This window comes from Rhinolophus hipposideros, assembly GCF_964194185.1.
Source record: "Rhinolophus hipposideros genome assembly, chromosome: 2".
In the NCBI taxonomy this organism is placed as follows: Eukaryota; Metazoa; Chordata; class Mammalia; order Chiroptera; family Rhinolophidae; genus Rhinolophus; species Rhinolophus hipposideros.
Genome location: NC_138048.1, coordinates 53538546 through 53556546, shown reverse-complemented (window position 1 = coordinate 53556546; position 18001 = coordinate 53538546). Strand labels below are relative to the sequence as shown.

Below are 18001 nucleotides of genomic sequence, written 5' to 3'. Positions count from 1 at the left end.
GGAGGCTGCTTAGCATTTCTATAAATGTAAGGAAGAAATTAATGTGTAGGGAAGTTGCACTTTCCGGGGTATGTGGATAATAAATTTTAGCAATAACAGAGAGAAATGAAGCCTTAAAAGCTGAGAGGAGGCCGGCCCAGTGGCTCAGGTGGTTAGAGCTCCATGCTCCTAACTCCGAAGGCTGCTGGTTCGATTCCCACATGGGCCAGTGGACTCCCAACCACAAGGTTGCCGGTTCAATTCCTCGACTCCCGCAAGGGATGATGGGCCACGCCCCCTGCAACTAGCAACGGCAACTGGACCTGGAGCTGAGCTGCACCCTCCACAACTAAGATTGAAAGGACAACAACTTGACTTGGAAAAATGGCCTGGAAGTACACACTGTTCCCCAATAAAGTCCTGTTCTCCTTCTCCAATAAAATCTTGAAAAAAAAAAAAAAGCTGAGGAATTACGTCACTTTCCCAAGGTTCATAGCAAGTAAGTTAGTCCCACTGTAGCCCATTGCAGAACTAGGAATGACACCTAGGTCTGCCTCACTTCAGACACAACTTTCTTAACCAATACATTGAAATAAAATGTCTTAAGTAAGCTTTCCTTTTTTGGAGGCAGGGGAGGGAGGACAAAAATAATTGGGATCAGCTGTCCTTGGCATGTAATTTATGAGCTGGAAGACTTTAAACCTGCTATGATTTGCTTTCCTCCACTGTTTTATTCTCCTGGATAGAAGATCTTTAAAATAAACACCTTTTCTAACATTTTACGTTTCCTTAGCTAAAGATGTGGCACCTTGAATCATGCTGCATCCCTTGGGGTCTGGGCACTTTTCACAGCCACCTCGGAGTCAGGTATCTGTAGTTAGGGACGTGACCTCCTTCCCTTATTTGTAGTGTTTATGCAACTCAAGCATTTGTAATATCTTACCCAGCCCGAAGATGCTGGGGTTCTCCCTAATATACTTCTGGAACATTCAGAGTGTTAAGTTGGCAAGGATCACAAGATGCCAAAAGCCTCCCTTACCTAAAAAGCCTACTTTACATAAAGGTAAGAACACTGGACTAGAAGTCTAAAGACAACCTAGTAAGTCACACGACAGGCAGGGCTGAAATGGAAGGAGACGAGAAGATCATAGGAACAGGGGTGTAACCAATATCAGCCTTGAGAAAGTTCACTCTTCTAGCTGGGCTTTGCCTGTCACACTGCCTACTCCCACAACGCCAGTGGGCAGCACGAGGGGAATTACTGCTCCCTATGATGCCAGAAACCTGACGTCTCTGGGGTTCCAGTGCAGCTACCAAAGGGTGGGGAATAAAGACCTTCACGTGGTAACAATTTTATGACGTATTTCTTCTTACCAGTCCAACAGTAAGGTGCTGATCTTTCACCTTCTTCCCAGTGTGCAGCTGCTTCAAGATCTCTAGTAATTCCTGCTTTGATACCAGATGACTAAAATTGTGCGTCTGCCTCTTCTGCAGGGTTTTCCTGCTGTCGGCCTCAGAATCCATGGCACAGCTTTCTTTGCAGGCCTGGTCACTGGCCTCTTCGGCAGGGTTGCTGTCCTCTTCTGAACACGTCTGCCAGTCCTCCTCCTCCTCCTCCTGACAGTCCTCATACTCACTGTCCCCTTCATCACTAGTGACAGCTTCACTGAGGGAGACAGGATCCCGGGCTAGATGTTCAGTATCACTGTCAGTCTCCCTGCAACTGGAGTTTTCAAAGTCAGCTGTGTCAGCTTCCTCAGCATGTCTGTTTGCTTGTTCCTGAGGAAGTAATAAAACCACACAAGTTTAAAAGTGTGTAACCACTGCCTTTCTGCTCTAGTGAAAACACTCAGATGGGTTATATGAAGTCACGGAGGAGACACTGTACACCTTTCAGCGCAAAGGCACAACCAAACTATCAACAGCGGTGCCCTCGGGAGGGGGGAGGAGTGGGGGACCTTCACTTTATACACTTCTGCATTATTTCAACTTTCTACAAATAATATGCATTACTTTTGTAATCGATAAATCTTTAAAGAAAGCAAGGGTTTAGGAAAGCCCATGTCAAGCTGACTTCTTTGGCCGTACATTATTTTGCACCGGGCTATAGAACAAAGCACTTCTCATTAAAATAAAACATTCTCTGTACAAAGCAAGAAGGGCATAATTTGTAATCTGAGTTTCATTTTACATTCACATTTTCAAAAGACAGTGGTTTGCATGTTTAAGAAAACTGCTATTCTTTTATAATTGCTTTTAATAAATCAAAGTACTGCGGAAATAGCTCCCTGTGTGTAAATGCAGGAGCCACAAAACTCAACTCCAGTATATGGAAATTATTCACTAATTAAAGAGTTTATTTATAGAGAGAAAGATAAAATCATGTAAAATAGTACTCATGGATGTTAATTCTTCTGCACTTCTACTGATAACAAAGCAGAAATAAGGCAATTTACAGTATCACTAATTTGTACCAAGTAAGGGTGAACTGGTTTGGGTCCAGTGTTAGAATGAGTCACCATCACAGAAGGGGACATAAGGGACTCAGTTTAACAGGTATCGTCAATGTTAGCAGAGAGATGTCAGGAAAATAGGTGTAATTCCAGATAATGCTGACAATTCAAAAAGAAACATGGAATTGGAAGGACTTTCTATGATAAATGAGCAATGAATGTAAAGACGTCACTAAGTGCTCTTCTTAATCATTTTAAAATAAAAAGAGGCAGAAAACAAGAACATAAACTGAACATGAATGTGTGTAAGGAATACTAAAGCTAGAAGCAATTTAGGTTCAGGAAAAATGGTAAAGACAGCAAAAGGGCTTTGTGGTAGTTACATTAAAAATAAAAAGAAAAAGTCAATCTTTTGGGGAGCACAGTGCAATTTAACAGATGACCAAGAGAAAAACTGAGGTACAACTCAAAAAAATGTTCTATTTTTTAAAATAAGGAGTTAAACAACTATAGAGGAAGAACCAAACTCCACACAGGTGAGTCACAAAACAGTGAATATCAAACTATTTTTAATAAGTTCATGTTTGATAGTCAAATGACAGGTGTGATTACAGATAGGACATTACAACGGTAGCTGGTATTTTATCTTGGGAAATCCTGAAAAACAGAGATTTCAGAAGACCTAGGAGGATTAAATGGGGCCTAACTTTTAAAAAGGAAGGAAGAATATCCTCCATAAACCACACACTGCAGCCCAGAATCTGATATGTAAACAATTCCACAAGTTAGCTGCCAAGCCCTGAAAAGAAGACAGTTAGCAACAGGAGGCGACAGGGTTCCCTGAGAGTAGATCATGCCAGCAAATTCTATTTCCCTTTGGAATCTACTACTTGGTCAACAGTTCGGGGAATCCCACAGATGTAGAAACCAATCCCTCTTCTGTTTTTGAGAGGGTTATTGCATTGGTGCATCAGGGCTAAGCGACACCGTGATAAACATTTATTTAAAAGCTTCAGCAAGACATGGACTTTCAGGAACGATGTGAAACAACAGAAATGATGGTTAAGAGGACAAACTATGAAGTCTGAAAATAATAAGCACTTATACTTATTGTTGAGAACATTAAATGAATATATGAAATGCTTAGAATAGCGGTACCTGGCAGAGAATAAATTCTCTATGGGTCAGTTTTTATTAACACCAATAACAGAATAATTGTTATTGCTGCGTCCTTACAAACACACCTGTATTCGTCACATTAAATTACTGGGTACTGAGTGCTTACTAAGTCCACAGAAGGTTACAGAGCTCTATCCTTGGTCCTAATCTATTCAACAACGTTATCAATGACTGAAAAGAACATATATACATGGGCAAACACAAAATATGCAGATGATTCAAAGCTAGGACAGAAAAGCAATGGCACATCCAAAATGAACTCTACCTTGGCTCCAAATCACTAATGTAATATTTAAAAGGAAGAGTAATGTCGTAAGTTGAGGTAAAAACAAAATTAAAAACTTTTTCCAAATTTAAAGATGGGACGAGATCTGATTAATATGTCTTCTCTTTAAACTATCTGAATGATTTGGTTGTTCACAGGTTCAATGAGCCACGAGCACGATACAGTTCCTCAGAAAGGGGGTGAATTACTGGAAATATCCTGATCACAAAAAATAACAGTCCCTCTGTATGTGCCCTGGGCAAACCACACCTGGAGAAATACATTCGATTAGGTGTCACCGGTTTTGAGAGCGATCCTGACACAGAGCGACAGGCACTCAGGACAATGAGTGCCCTAGATGATGTCTGGGAGGAACAGGAAAACAGGCAAATCTCCAGTCTGTAGGAGAGAGAACTCGGGAAACAAAGGGAACGTCCTTAGATCGAAGGTTAGGGAATGACTCAGCTTCACTGAAGAAGTTTCTAAGTTTACAGATAAAAGGAATGAGCTGCCTGATCTCTCACTTAAAGTTATCAGAGATTATAGGACTGTTTGCCAGGGAGGTGGAGGAAAGAATTACTTCGCCGAGTCAAGAGCTCATGAACCTGTGAGCTCAGCGAAGAGTAGGTGTCGTATTCACAGCATGCAGCTCAACATACTAGTCAATATAGATGGTTGATAGAGAAAAAAGGAAAGGGGGAGGTTAAGAAAAAAGACATTCTTTAAGTCTCTCCCAGCTCCAAGACTCTATTACTTATTTCTATTCACAGTAAGTAATTAATATTTTTTTTTTAGAAAATAAACCCCAAACTGTTTCTGTGAAATTTGGGTTAAAAGATACAGAAAATAACATGGTAGGTCTTAATTGAGGATTAGTTCATTTCTTTGTTTTCAAAACAAAGAAAGTAAAAAAAAAGATTCTAATCATTCCTGGAAGTTACTACATCTTTCAATTGTATTTGATTTCTTTTTGTTCTGACTTCTCTGAAAAGCAATGACAAGGTCATTATAAAATTTGCTATACAACATCCTAACATTTTAAAACATCAAAAATTATAGCTAATATCAGTGTGTAACACAGAGTGGAGGGGATAGCAAACTATTCGACAACCAGGGAAAGTAACCTTGTGACTCACTTTTCTACAGGTCATCCTACTGTCACAGCACTTAGGAGAAAAAAGAAACAACAACACCCCCGAATTGAATTCCCGTACATCTCCAGTAAGAAACAAAGCACACTAATTAGAAACTGAAATCCTCTTTCCTGAAACCCAACCTGAAAGGTTACCTTGGAGTCACTAATCAGTGGAATGGCTTCGGCCAAAGCTGACCAGAAAACAACCTTCACATTTTCTTTTTCAAAGTATGTGGCCCAGGCACTCCGCTGCTCAGCAGTCAACAAGTCTGCCTTATTTATCAGGATAACGTTTTCCTTTTCGTCATCTATTTCTTTCACATAACATTCCTAGGCAAGACAAAGATATTTTGGAAGGCCTCTTCAAACAGGTAAAAATTAGGCTAATTATATCGAAGACCACCAGCTATGACCAAAAGTTTTTACTGCCCCCATTTTCAAATCATTCCTAATTTAAAGATCTTAAATTATGGTACATTCTACTGATCCTCTCAGTAAACTCTGAAAAGTAGTTAGGTCACATAATACTACTTAACGTAAGAAACTGGAAGGGTTAAAAAGAAATGCTTTCCTGCTGTTTATGTGTAACAGGTTCTTTTTTCTTTAAACAATGTAGTTCCTCTCTGTAATACTACTAAATTGTTTCTTTTAAACAAAGCTAAAGAAGCGCATAACTAGTAGATTTGTCAGCCAGCAGGGACGAGTGTTCAGCCAAGTGATGTCTGCCAACAGCACTCTCAGCTTTTCATGTAAAAATTGTTTTTGTAGAAAAGAAAGCCAAGACTCAGTAACTGACATTAATTCCCAGGTTTGGCTCTTCATTAGGAAACACACCAGAAATAGAAAAGCTGACTTCCTAAGAGTTTTACCATTAAGAGTTTTGTTATTCACCAGTGGATTCAAAAATAATCTGTATTATTACTGCGATGGTCCTCAGTAGGAACACTTCATGTGTGTACAGCGTTTTATTAATTCAAAGCCTGTATTACATTATTTCCTGGGACCCTTATACCTTAATTATAACTCTCTGTGGTTTACCAACTTAGTTTATTTGTAAACCACCACAGGGAATCATAACAAAGGTGTGTGCCTACAGTGACACTGTCCTCCCACTGCTGTGCTAAGGACTTCCAGTTTGCATCTTGTCACACTGTACTTACCAAATCCTCACATCTAAACAGGAGTGGGTTTCGAGCATCTACTATTTGCACCACGATATCGCTGCAAAACAAATGTGATATTCTGATACTGTGAAGTGAATGTAAACACTGACCATATAAGAGTAGCAAACACTTTGTATACATTAAGCATTTGCATATTTAACTTTTTAAGGTACAATTATCCCATTTATATATGAGGAAACTGAAGCTTAGAACAGTTAAGTAACTTGTCAAAGGTCACCAGCTACTACGCGATGGAGCCAGAATGAACTCAGGCAGTCTGGACCAGGGGCCATGCTCTTAATCAAAACATTCTCCCGCTCTTCATATGGTGTAGAGGGGCTCTGATGATATTTCACTGCTAAAACTTTAACTGTATCTTCTAGTAAACTCTCTTGGAAAGATAAAAGAGCATTCCAAATACTTCAATCCAAGGTGAAGTCTGCTGTATATTCAGTACCTAATCTACATGGTTAAGGCGTCAAAAAACTAATATATCACCTGCTGACAGCTGCCCCCATCAAAGCCTGTATCTTATTTAAACCCAGGGCTGACAAGAGAAAGCATGTATCTGGCAAATAATCATTCATCTGTTCCAGAATATGTTTAAACGGCAAAAATACAAAACAGCAAAACATCAATTTAAGTTGCCATCCTGAAGAAAGGACAATGGGCCCAACTTATAAGCAGATGTAGCAATAAGAAAACTTTCTGCAGCTGATAGCAAGCCCCTCAAATCCCTCGAAAATGTGGTGGGGACAACAGCAGCCCCGCACTGCAAGAACACATATTTCACTTCTCCGAGAGGACCCTCCCTTCTGTCAGCCTCTGTGCATGGGAAGGATGCATTCTTTAAGGGACAGCTGTGACTGCCACTGCAAGGGGGATAAGTTGCAGATGTACTACCACCTTACAATGGTCTCCCCCAAATCCTTTTCTGAGGTAACTCTTAAGCAACTATGTTGAACACCAAGGGAATGTGTTAAATCAGTTCCCATTTAGGAGAGGGCTTTTGACAAAGTGTTATTTCCTTCAGAAGACCAAAATTGCAGCATAATCGTGTGATTCAATGGAAGTTACAGAGTTGCTAACTTATGATGAATTTTTTTGAATTCTCAAATTAAGCAGGTCCTAGTTTTTTCTTCTTTAAGGTAAAAGCTACTGCTTTTAAACTGTGAGGATTGAACAGTAAATGCAGGAATGGTTGCAAAAGACAGACAAAGCCTAATGAACTGAAATTACAAGGTCTACAAACATTATATCTACCTACCAAACATGCAGAAAGAATAATCAGCTTAAAAATAAAACAGTAAGAAGACAAACTTAAGACAGTTTGTTTTGTGTGCTGAATTAGGATGCAGAGCAAAGTGCCAACTGTGTGCCGGGAAGGGTGACTCAACACAACGGAAGGGCCTTATCTTACTGGAATAGTGTTCTGCCCTCAGTGCTGCAGCCGTTTCCTGGGTTCCAGTGACACGTTATACATCAAATCTTTTCTGATAACTACTCTCGAAATTAAAGAGGCAGATGGCTTAGCTGCCTGTTGCCAAAAAGGAGACATATGCTGTATAGAACACACTAATAAATATTTCCTGTTAAAAGACGTGGCAGTAGTCACTTTATTGATGATATTTCTATGTAACTCAGATCCACTTCCATGTAATATAAACTATATTCCTTGAGTTAGAAACCTGTTCTCTCTTACAAAGAGAAATACCAAATAAAAGTAACAGAGCACGTAATACTATAATCCAATTGAAGCTAGAAGTTTCAATAAGTATAGGCTCACTCTGGGGAAACCAAGCGCTATTCAGGGGCATAAAGAGCCTTCCTGTTAAACATGGTAGAACACATATGGTTATCTCTGGTCTCTCTTGAAACCTACAAAAATAAAGGCTGGAACTCATTAGGACAAAGAGATAGATAGAACAGCAACTAAAATGCCAAACCGATAAGAAGCCAGCCTGTTTATGCCCACGAGTCCTGAGAAAGCTTAGGATTAGAAGCATCAGCTCTAGCTCTAAGGCAAGGGTGAAGTATGGGACTGAAATCAGCCTGAAGCGGGCTCTTGGGTCTGCTCACCTGTTCACTCAGCCAGGTAATTACTCCCCACCCATTCACAAGTTTAATCCAAGTCCTGTTTTCTTCGTAACAATGCTAAACGTGCTAATATTGTTTCCTGAGAACCAAAGCATCTTGTTTCCTAATGTTCTTACTGGGTATACTTTATGGATTTAAAATAAAAAAAAAATACACCCTGAAGGTTCCTTCTTAAAAAAAGCATCATTTAAAATATAAGGTTCATTTCTGGAGGCTGTTAAGTGCCAATGTGTTTCCTCAAACACTCTGAGGCAAGCACAAACCTTCTCACTATACCAAGGAGGTGAGATTGAAGAAAGCTGATTCATCAGTTTCTAACAATCAGGACACGAAAAAAGACTGAAAATCTCCCATTCTCAATTTATCAAAATCCTTCTCTTCTTGTCAAATTTCAATTAAAACAAATCGCACCTTGATTTCCCCAATTCTTATCAACTGCTCCTTCCTCTATGACTTGGCTCAATGCCTTCCTACCTGTAACATACTAGGAATCACACTCTGCTTTGTATTTTACTAGGTATTGCGTCACCTGAGTGCAAAAACTGCATTTCATTTATCTGTGTGCTTGCTGCCTGGCACTTTTTTTGGCCTCCTCCCCGTAACGTATTTACTCTTTGCAGGCAGATATTTACCCCTTTTCACACCCATATTTTCAATATTACCAATAGGAATTCAATCTACATTAGCTGAAATAATTACAAGTGCTTTAGAACTCATCTTACTGTACACATAAATTATTCTTATAACTTTATCAATGTGTTCATCTAATAACAAAATATTTATGTTTTAAAAGAAATATAGTATCACACTTTGTTTTTATAATAATTCTCAACAGCCCTTTTCATAGGGCTGTTAATCCTACCCTGTCCTCCTTCCCCATCCCTGGGCCTATAAACATATATTAACATCCAAATCTAATATAATGCCACCACAATGATATCATAACCCCTCCGCCTCTGCCCCCAAATGATAATTTACCTTCTCTCAATCACCCTCCAAAGCTGGCGCCAAAAGTCCAAATTTCTTTCAAATGGAGTCAATATCAGCTTTTGTTCCTCTTCTAGCCTGGCTTTAAAATGAGCAGTTTATACCTTTGCAATATTATAACAGAAGATTTCAAGTAAAATACACACACTAAAACTCATTACATTAAAAAATAAGCACACAAATATTAACTGTCAAATTATTTTTATATACTTTCTCCTGAGTCAATATGAAAATCAAATTCAAGTTTTGTACTTAATCTATTTAAGCCCTGGAAGTTCATCTATCAAAGCGACATTTGTCTCAGACATCTCTTCCTAGAAGAATGCTAGGAAGCAGTGATCAATTCCAGGGTGACTAATGGCTGCAGAAGGGTATGAAAAGGAGAAAAGGCCAGGAATGGAATGGAGTTACCAACTCACCATCTTTGTGCAAGGACTCACGTGTGCCCCCCAAATGCTGTTTGCACACACACCAATTTGTGCTTAAAAGAAGAAATCTACCATGTCTTTTTTATAAGAATCAAGCCTTCAAAATGCAAATAGCAATGCAAGCACACCAACATGCCTGACTCAGAATTTCAAGGCACATCTTCAGATAGTTTAACACTCACCGGACAAGTTGACGTCTCCATTCTAGAAAGTTATCTTTCTCTGCCTGTTTGAGTTCTTCAGGGCTAGTTTTTTTGTCCCACTTTGGTCTGAAACAATAACAGAGGAAAAAATATTCCACATCAGTTACCAAAATAAAACAGAGGATTTGGATGTAATATTGGCAACTGAGAAAAGACAGCAGGAAAAAACTGAATACTAAATTTAAAATGTTATACTCAGTGGCCTTGTTATGCCTTGTAATGTGCTCCATTCTTGTTTGACTTACCTCCTGGGTATACACAAGAACTGTTTGTTTTCTTCATGCAGCTTCTTAATTCTCTGGCTCTCCTCAAAAGAAGGCAGTCCAGTTCTGGCCTCAGGAAGCACAAACTTAATATTAAGCTTCTCTGTTTATGGAAAAGAAAAGTACTGTTACTTAAGAGGCAATATATGTAGACAGTGAATGTTGGTCATTATTTTGGAAACTAAAAATATGAGCACCTAAAACAGAATTTAAGCTTTCTTGATTTAGATTCCTCTAGCCTTGGATAAACCATAATTTCCAAAAGAAGTTTTCTATTAAAAAAAAAAAAGAAAGGAAGGAATGAAAGAAAACATCTTTACTAAAGCTTTCAAAAGGTCAACTATTTTTTCAAGTACTGATTTTATAAAACTCCATATGCTAAATGCAGTAAGAGTGGGAAGGAATAAGACAATAGGAATGGGTGGGAAAGCAAAGATTCAGGGAAGAGACTCACTTCTATTAAAACTTGCGAATTACTAGAACTTGTGAATTATTACTATTTATTTATGATGAACACCCACAATTAATGCCATGTAAGAATTCAAAGGAATAATATAAATGAGAAATACACATACGAACTAGAGACCTCCGTTACAGGGCTCTATCCCCATCCCCTCCCCCAGTGGCTTCACCCTTCTCTATTTCACCACATAGTCACCTAGTCTCCTTGGGCTGGTGACTCCACTGAGATAAGAACCTATAAAGCAAGCTAAGCTTCTTACCAAAATGCTAAAGGAAGGTCCTATTCAAGGATAACAGGACATCTTCACCAATGTTCCTAACGACCTTTCAGAAAAGACTGCAGCCTGTGCGTAACCCTCTTCAGACCCCCCAATACCATCTATGACCTTGGTCTGCACAGTCTAGTAACCTAGAGTACGGCCAACCCAACCACCATTCTCTTACACGGCATCCTCAGCCAACAGTCAAAACAAACATCCAAGCCCCATATTTAATAATTCTTTCACATTAATTCCTCCTTCCAATGGTGATCTCCCACCCAATGTCCAACCACTGTGCACGTCTCTAGCCCCTTGATTGTTTTCTTTTCCCCCAGTCCGTCATCCAATTTGTAGCTTCACTTCTTTCCTTCTTTGGCTGAAACCATATGGTACATACATTCAACCACTGTCTGACTGAACATCAAAATTCCTTCCTCTACTGTACCCTCTCCCAAATGTCCAACCTCACGTAAAGCCCACTATCCCTTCTCGTTCTCACGGCAGCAGTGACGCTGTGAGTGCTTCTACGAGTAAATCACACAGTAATGCAGCCGCCTGTCTCTGAACTGTGTCTGCCACCAACACTTCTGACACGAAACGTGGTGTTTCTCACACCAACCACCAATTCTCCAAATACCAACTGGGTGTCCCTACAATTCAAGTCTATTCTGACACTAGCTATAAAAAGTCCGTAGGTTTGAGGGCACAGTACCATGACTGCCCTACTTCAGACATGAAGGCATGATTGATCAAATCACTGGCCACTGATGATTGAATTAACCTCCAGTACCGGGGGAAGGTTGGAGGGTGGTCTGAAAATTCCAACTCTCTAACCACAGGGTTGGTTCCTGTGGCAACCTAGGGAACCACTGGTTACCTCATTGGCATAAATTCTCTTCTAGCCCCTACTACTCAAGAAATTACAAGGATTTCAAAAGCTTTTGTATCAGGAACTGGGGATGAAGCTATAAAACTGGGGATAAATATATAAAATTGTGTCACAATGTCATACCTTCCTTTTATTTGCTAAAAATAAGAAATGAGTGCCATCTGTGCCATCTTTAAAAAAGTGGAGGGTCCCAGTGAACATGTGGAATTTCTTGTTATTTTGCACTTTTTTGTTAGGTCAGGGACTCCTATGAGAACCTACTTAAAAACTGTGGACCATCATCCCATCCAAAATGCACTTATGTACACAAGTGTGCATGCAATCCGAGGGGCTCGCAGACCGCTGAAACCTGTAGTCTCCAGGTAAGAATCCCTGACACTGTGTGTCCAGCAGACAAGTGCTATTTGCACATCTGCACGTCGTAGAGAATTGAGACAAACTTCTATCACCTCTACATTAAGAAAAATGAAGAGAAGGTATGAAACAAGGAATTCTAATGGATTACAAAAGGTTTATGGAGATTTTATTAGGTAGGCATGATTGATCAAATCACTGGCCACTAGTGATTAAGTACATCTCCAGTCCCTCTCCCCTCCCCAGAGGTGGGCGGAAAGTTCCAACCCTCTAATTATGCCCAGGTCTGTATGGAGATCAACCCTCATCCTGAAGTTATCTAGGGGTCCCCAGTCACCAATTGTCACATTAGCATACAAAAAGACATTCATAACTCCAGAGATTCCAAAGGTCACATACAAGTATATACTGGTGGGGGGGGGGTGTCCAAAAAATGTATACACATGACTTGCATTCATCTTTTGTTATGGTATATATATGAGTATTATAATTTTTTTAAAAAATAAATTTTATTGGGGAATATTGGGGAACAGTGTTTCTCCAGCGCCCATCAGCTCCAAGTCGTTGTCCTTCAATCTAGTTGTGGAGGGCGCAGCTCAGCTCCAAGTCCAGTTGCCGTTTTCAGTCTTTAGTTGCAGAGGGCGCAGCTCACCATCCCATGTGGGAACTGAACCGGAAACCTTGTTGTTGAGAGCTGGTGCTCTAACCACCTGAGCCATCCGAATGCACTTGAGTATTATGATTTTAATAGTTTTTTCCTTTCTTGAAATGTGTATACATTTTTGTGGCACCCTCTGTGTGTGTGTGTGTGTGTGTGTGTGTGTGTGTGTGTGTCTATTTCTCATCATATCACACTATCACACTGCCACTGTAAGTGTATGGACCCAACATCACCTAAGTCCTTAGGACTTCCCATAGAAGGAAGAACATTCTCCTATGTTCTTGGTTTATTTCTCCTATTCTCTAAACTGTAAATACTCTCAAGCTCTCTAATCCTCCTCTGCCCACGTCCTTTCAGAAGATGACCGTCTACCTTAATAAGAGAAAAAATGAAGCTATCAAATATGCACCCTCTCAACTTCTCATCTTATACACATTTCTCGACATGTGCACTCACCTTCGGCTTCCTTCCTTCAGCTTCAGTGGAAGCTGCGCTCCTTCTTTTGTATGAAGCTAATCTCTCCAATTTTGTTTTTGAGCCCATTCTATTTCCACCTCCTGTGGGACTCAAACTTTGATCCATTTCCTCATTAATCTCTATTTTCTTTCGTTTTTTAAATTAATTTTTAATTACAGAATTACACAATACATTAAACTCTCCTTATAAAAAATTAAACCATACAGTAAGGCACACATTTTCTGACCAACCCCCCCAAACTTCTTCCCACCCCTGCAATCCAGTTCCTTCCCTTGAGGTTATTGATTAAATGTGTAGCTTTCCAAGTTTTTTTTCTAATATATACATACATACAGGGATTACTCACATTTTTTTGAATAATTTATTTTTCAATTACAGTTTCTATGATATTGCTTCAAACTATAATATTAGTTTCAGGTGTACAACATAATGAGTAGGCATTTATATATGTCTAGTACTCAGGTTAGATTATTTTTTTTAATGCAAATGGTACTATACTATGTGCACTATACTGCAACTTGGTCTTTTCATTTGATAATAGATTTTGGAGATTCTTCATATTAGCATCCAGAAATTTACCATGTCTTTTTAACTACAAATAGTATTTCATAGCATGTCTATACTTGTTTATTTAGCCATTCTGCCACCTATTGAACATTTAGGTTGTTTCCAAGTGTTCACTGTTAAAATACAGCATCATCTGTGAACTTGTTAGAAATACAAATTCTCAGGCTCAACCCACATCTACTGAATCACCAGAAAAGGAACCCAGGAATCTGTGTAACAAGTTTTCCAGATAATTGTGATATTCACTAAAATTTGAGAACCACTGCTCTAGCATAGATACTAAAAAGTAGAAATGCTGGGTCATAGGCTATGCACTTTATTTATTTATTTATTTGCCACCAGCTGCTCATGGCGGCACACAGCAGCCCACCGCGGCACACAGCAGCCCATGGCAGCTCATGCCAACCTGGGGCTGGTCACAGCGGCCCAGCTCCAGGGAGAGCTGTGGTTCACAATCTTAGCTGTAGAGGGCGCAGCTCACTGGCCCATGTGGGAATCGAACCGCCGCGACCTTGGCGTTAGGAGGCCTTGGCGTTAGGAGGCCGGCGCTCACAACCACCTGAGCTACCAGGCAGGCCCCGGGCTATGCACTTTAAATTTTTAACATATACTGCCAAACCAAATGTTCTGTCTTCAATTTCTCCCTCTATTGGCTCTCACCCCATAACCCATGCACATGTTAATATTAACCTTGATCTTACACACACATGCACACATACATACGAGTAAAGCACGCACCTCTCTCTTTCCCTGCCATATCTAGTCAAATATCTCAAAAGAAAACAATGCTCTCTCATTAACTCTATTTCCTTACTTTCCACTCCCTTTTTCTCATAACTCCAATTACGGTTCTACCACTCGTCACTCTTCTTCACTTACTCCATCCCCTCCACAAAGTCTGATTTATTCTAGCTCCCTGTCTCTACTCTTCCTGTTCTTTTCCTCATTTTTCTACTATTGCTATTTGAGTTCTGGCCTGCTTCTCTTCTTGGACTAAAGCAAGTCTCCTGATTGGTCTTCCTCAAAATTCACCAGTGATCTTTAATAAAACATGAAAGCATGTTTTATACTTGCTTACACCCCTCAAAGATTCCTTTAAAACCCTATTCTCTCCAGAATCTGGCCCTTACCCACCTCCCCAGTGTTTGCTCATCCCACCCTGTCCCTATGTATTTTAAAGACGAGCAAGGCCAAACTTCTAACTATTTTCTGAACAATGTAGGCTGCTGCTCACATTTTAGTCTGAGTCCTCTGCCTGCCTGTATCATCTCACCTATCCTTCTAACACCTGCTCATCTTTTGAGACTCAGCCCAGGATAAAGCTTTCCCTAACCAACACTACTCTTCCTTCAGATAGAAATAAATACTAACTCCATCTTTTGTGACCCCATTGTCTGCTACAGACTTCTTTCATTGCACCTAAAACAAAATTCTAAAGAAACAAAATTTGTCTTATTCAACATTGCACTCTCAGTAGCCAGTACAATGCCTGAGAGTAGCTGGGGCTCAATAAAAGCATTCTGAACAAATAAACGAATTTACTAATTAACATAACAACACTTATAATAATAAAAGAAAAACAGAAATAATAGTTTATAATGCTATCTCTGTGACAGGTACTTTTCTAAGTGCTTAGAAACTTATCCCCTCTCCCCTGCCCCAAAAAGCAAAGGAGAGCAGTGACTAAAACAAATTAACACACAGAAAAATTCACTATAATGTGTTGACACTTGCTTTAAAATACAATTCAAATTGCCTAAGTAACAGCAGCAAGCCCAGAACTTTGTTTCTAACAATGGTATCAGAAAACATTCTGAAAAATGCTGGTATTGTCCACTATAACGTTGAGTGGTTTTTTTCCTATGAGAGACCGAGTTTCTTGAATTTGATATGATGATATATAATTTGAAGTGCTTTTTGGAGCTGAATTTTAAAACTATGGCACATTCTATGTAGCTCATCTGGACCTCCCCACAATGCTTCAGGGATATTTGCCTTTGGGTTAAAGACAGCTCACTTATGAGTTTAGTAGGGTCCACAAAACACTCCCACATAGATTTATTTGTATTTATCTAGTCAGCAAAGACAGAAACATGACTAGTGTCAGATGCACTCAGCAATAAACAACTTACCAGCTGCGAACTCTGTTCCTGCAAGTTCTGCAGTTGCAAGGAAGTCATCAAGGGAGCTTTGTTCAGTCACCGACTGAAGATTAAGACGACCCCAATCATAGCCATCATTGAGTTCACTTGTGTGCAACTATGAATAAAACCGGGTGAAAATAGAGCCACTTGCTTCTGCTTTCGACATCAAAACACACTCTAAAATCCCGAGGAACTATTCTGTGGTCTGCAGCATGTTATCAACCCCATCAGAGTCAATATCAATAATAGTTAACACTTAAATGAGCACTTTCTTACTTCACGATAGGCACTTTCCATTCATTATTTCATTTCATTTTCAAAATAATTTGAAGCAAATTTTAATGTCTTTATTTTACTTGATAAGGAAACAGGCTTAAACAGAGAAAATCAATGGCCTATAGTTGCAGCTAATAAGTGTTAGAGGTAGAATTCGAACCCAGACTCTGGTCCTGGCAGCCACAGTTAGTCAAAATTTTTTGATGGAGACCCACACTAAAATATCTTTCAGACAGTGACCCAAGTGCTGTGATCCACAGGGATACAATTGTGTACCATTCAGTAGAGTGAAATGGAAACAAAAGGGTCCTGAAACAAAGTTACCTTACTACACAAGACACGCCAGTATTTTGAATCCTATTCCGTTGGGTTAAAAACCCCCGCTAGTTGCAACCTACTTAACTGTTTGCCAGATACAAAGCAGAGTTTGCGAAACGAAACACCATCCTAGCTACCCGCTCAGTACAAGTCCAAGTAAATGTAAACAAGGAAGGTTAAAAGGTCAGGTGGTGTGCCCAAGGCCACAGATTCAGCAAAAATCAGAGTAACGATTAGAATCCAGTTCTTTAGAATTTGCATTTAATCTTCCTCCCACTTCCTAAAGTATACGTTAATAACAAGTTGCTTCAAAGTCAACTAAAACGATCAGGAACCTACTGTCCAGAGTAACCGACCTGATAAACACCGAGGAGCCCTCAATGTCGCTCACTGTGCACACTGTGCACACTGTGTGTGGATGGAAGGAAGTGACCGTGGCCCAGGTAGTCAGCACCGGGTGCATCTTTGTGACCTGGGCACAGAGTCTTAGTGAGAAGTTAGTCTCCAATACCTGGGGTTATGAATGCTCAAATAACAAGCACAAGTGAATCCACTTGGTCCAGTTTTCAAGGATCCTAAAACTACGGTCGTCCTGAGGGGTCCAAGGAAACCTCAGGCCGGCCCGCCACAATCCGGGGGGGGGGGGGTTGTTCATCTTGGGGCAAAACCTCTAGGGAACAGGGAGGGTGACGCAGGAATTAAGCGTTATCATCCATTTCTAGTAGCAACCAGCCACTCCAGGAGAGTCCACGCTCTGACCAAATTAATACAAAAAGAAGTAATTGTTGTGTCTTTTCCTGCTCCGAAACTTCCAAACGCTCCCGTGGCTTGCAAGGCAAAGACCACACTTATTATCCTGACATGTCAAGCTCTCACTCCAGCCGTATCATCCCACTCCCCTTCCTTTCAAGCCTCCACCTCTGTGCCCTCAGTTCCTCCTAGAAGAAGCACCTGCCTAACGGCCTGGCAGAAACGTATACACTCATCCTTCAAAACCCTACTTACTTCGTCTTAAAACTACACAGAAAGGCTGAAAAACATGACAAGGTGTAGCTTACCCAGGAGTCGGTGTGACGGTGGTTACGGCTCCGCTGAGTCTGATGGCGGATAAGGGCCCGGCCGAGGGACCCAGCACCGGGACCTCTCTTACGGCCCATGGCGACACAGCCGCCACACGACCCTTCGGGCCGAACGAGCGCGTTTTCCGGAATCCTAGCACTCGCTCCCCGGAAATGGCGTAAGAGCGAGCCCAAGTAGTGGAGGCCCGCGTTGAACGGAAAAAGGAATAAGTTGCTCTAAACTGCCTTTGTATATCTCGAGCTTACAAGTATTATAGAACATAAATCTAAATATTCCCTAGTAACTTCACTTTCCATAGATATTTCTAAGACTATCTCAAATTTGGATAGAGTGATTGAATCAGAGAATGGTACCTTCCAGA

General features: G+C 40.3%; 1 protein-coding gene across 2 annotated transcripts in view; it reads right to left on the bottom strand.

Moving 5' to 3' along the window:
• Nucleotides 1-17782, bottom strand: part of LSG1 (large 60S subunit nuclear export GTPase 1) — a 28675-nt gene extending 10893 nt beyond the window's left edge. For both annotated transcript variants that reach the window (XM_081074202.1, XM_081074203.1), the window contains exons 1-8: nt 17619-17782; nt 15955-16081; nt 10135-10255; nt 9869-9955; nt 9250-9336; nt 6172-6232; nt 5165-5341; nt 1354-1758 (exon numbers count right to left, since the gene is read on the bottom strand). In XM_081074202.1, coding sequence (XP_080930328.1) covers nt 1354-1758; nt 5165-5341; nt 6172-6232; nt 9250-9336; nt 9869-9955; nt 10135-10255; nt 15955-16081; nt 17619-17717 — 1164 coding nt within the window. In that variant the 5' untranslated portion in view covers nt 17718-17782. The remainder of the gene's footprint in view (nt 1-1353; nt 1759-5164; nt 5342-6171; nt 6233-9249; nt 9337-9868; nt 9956-10134; nt 10256-15954; nt 16082-17618) is intronic.
• Nucleotides 17783-18001: the final 219 nt, after the last annotated feature.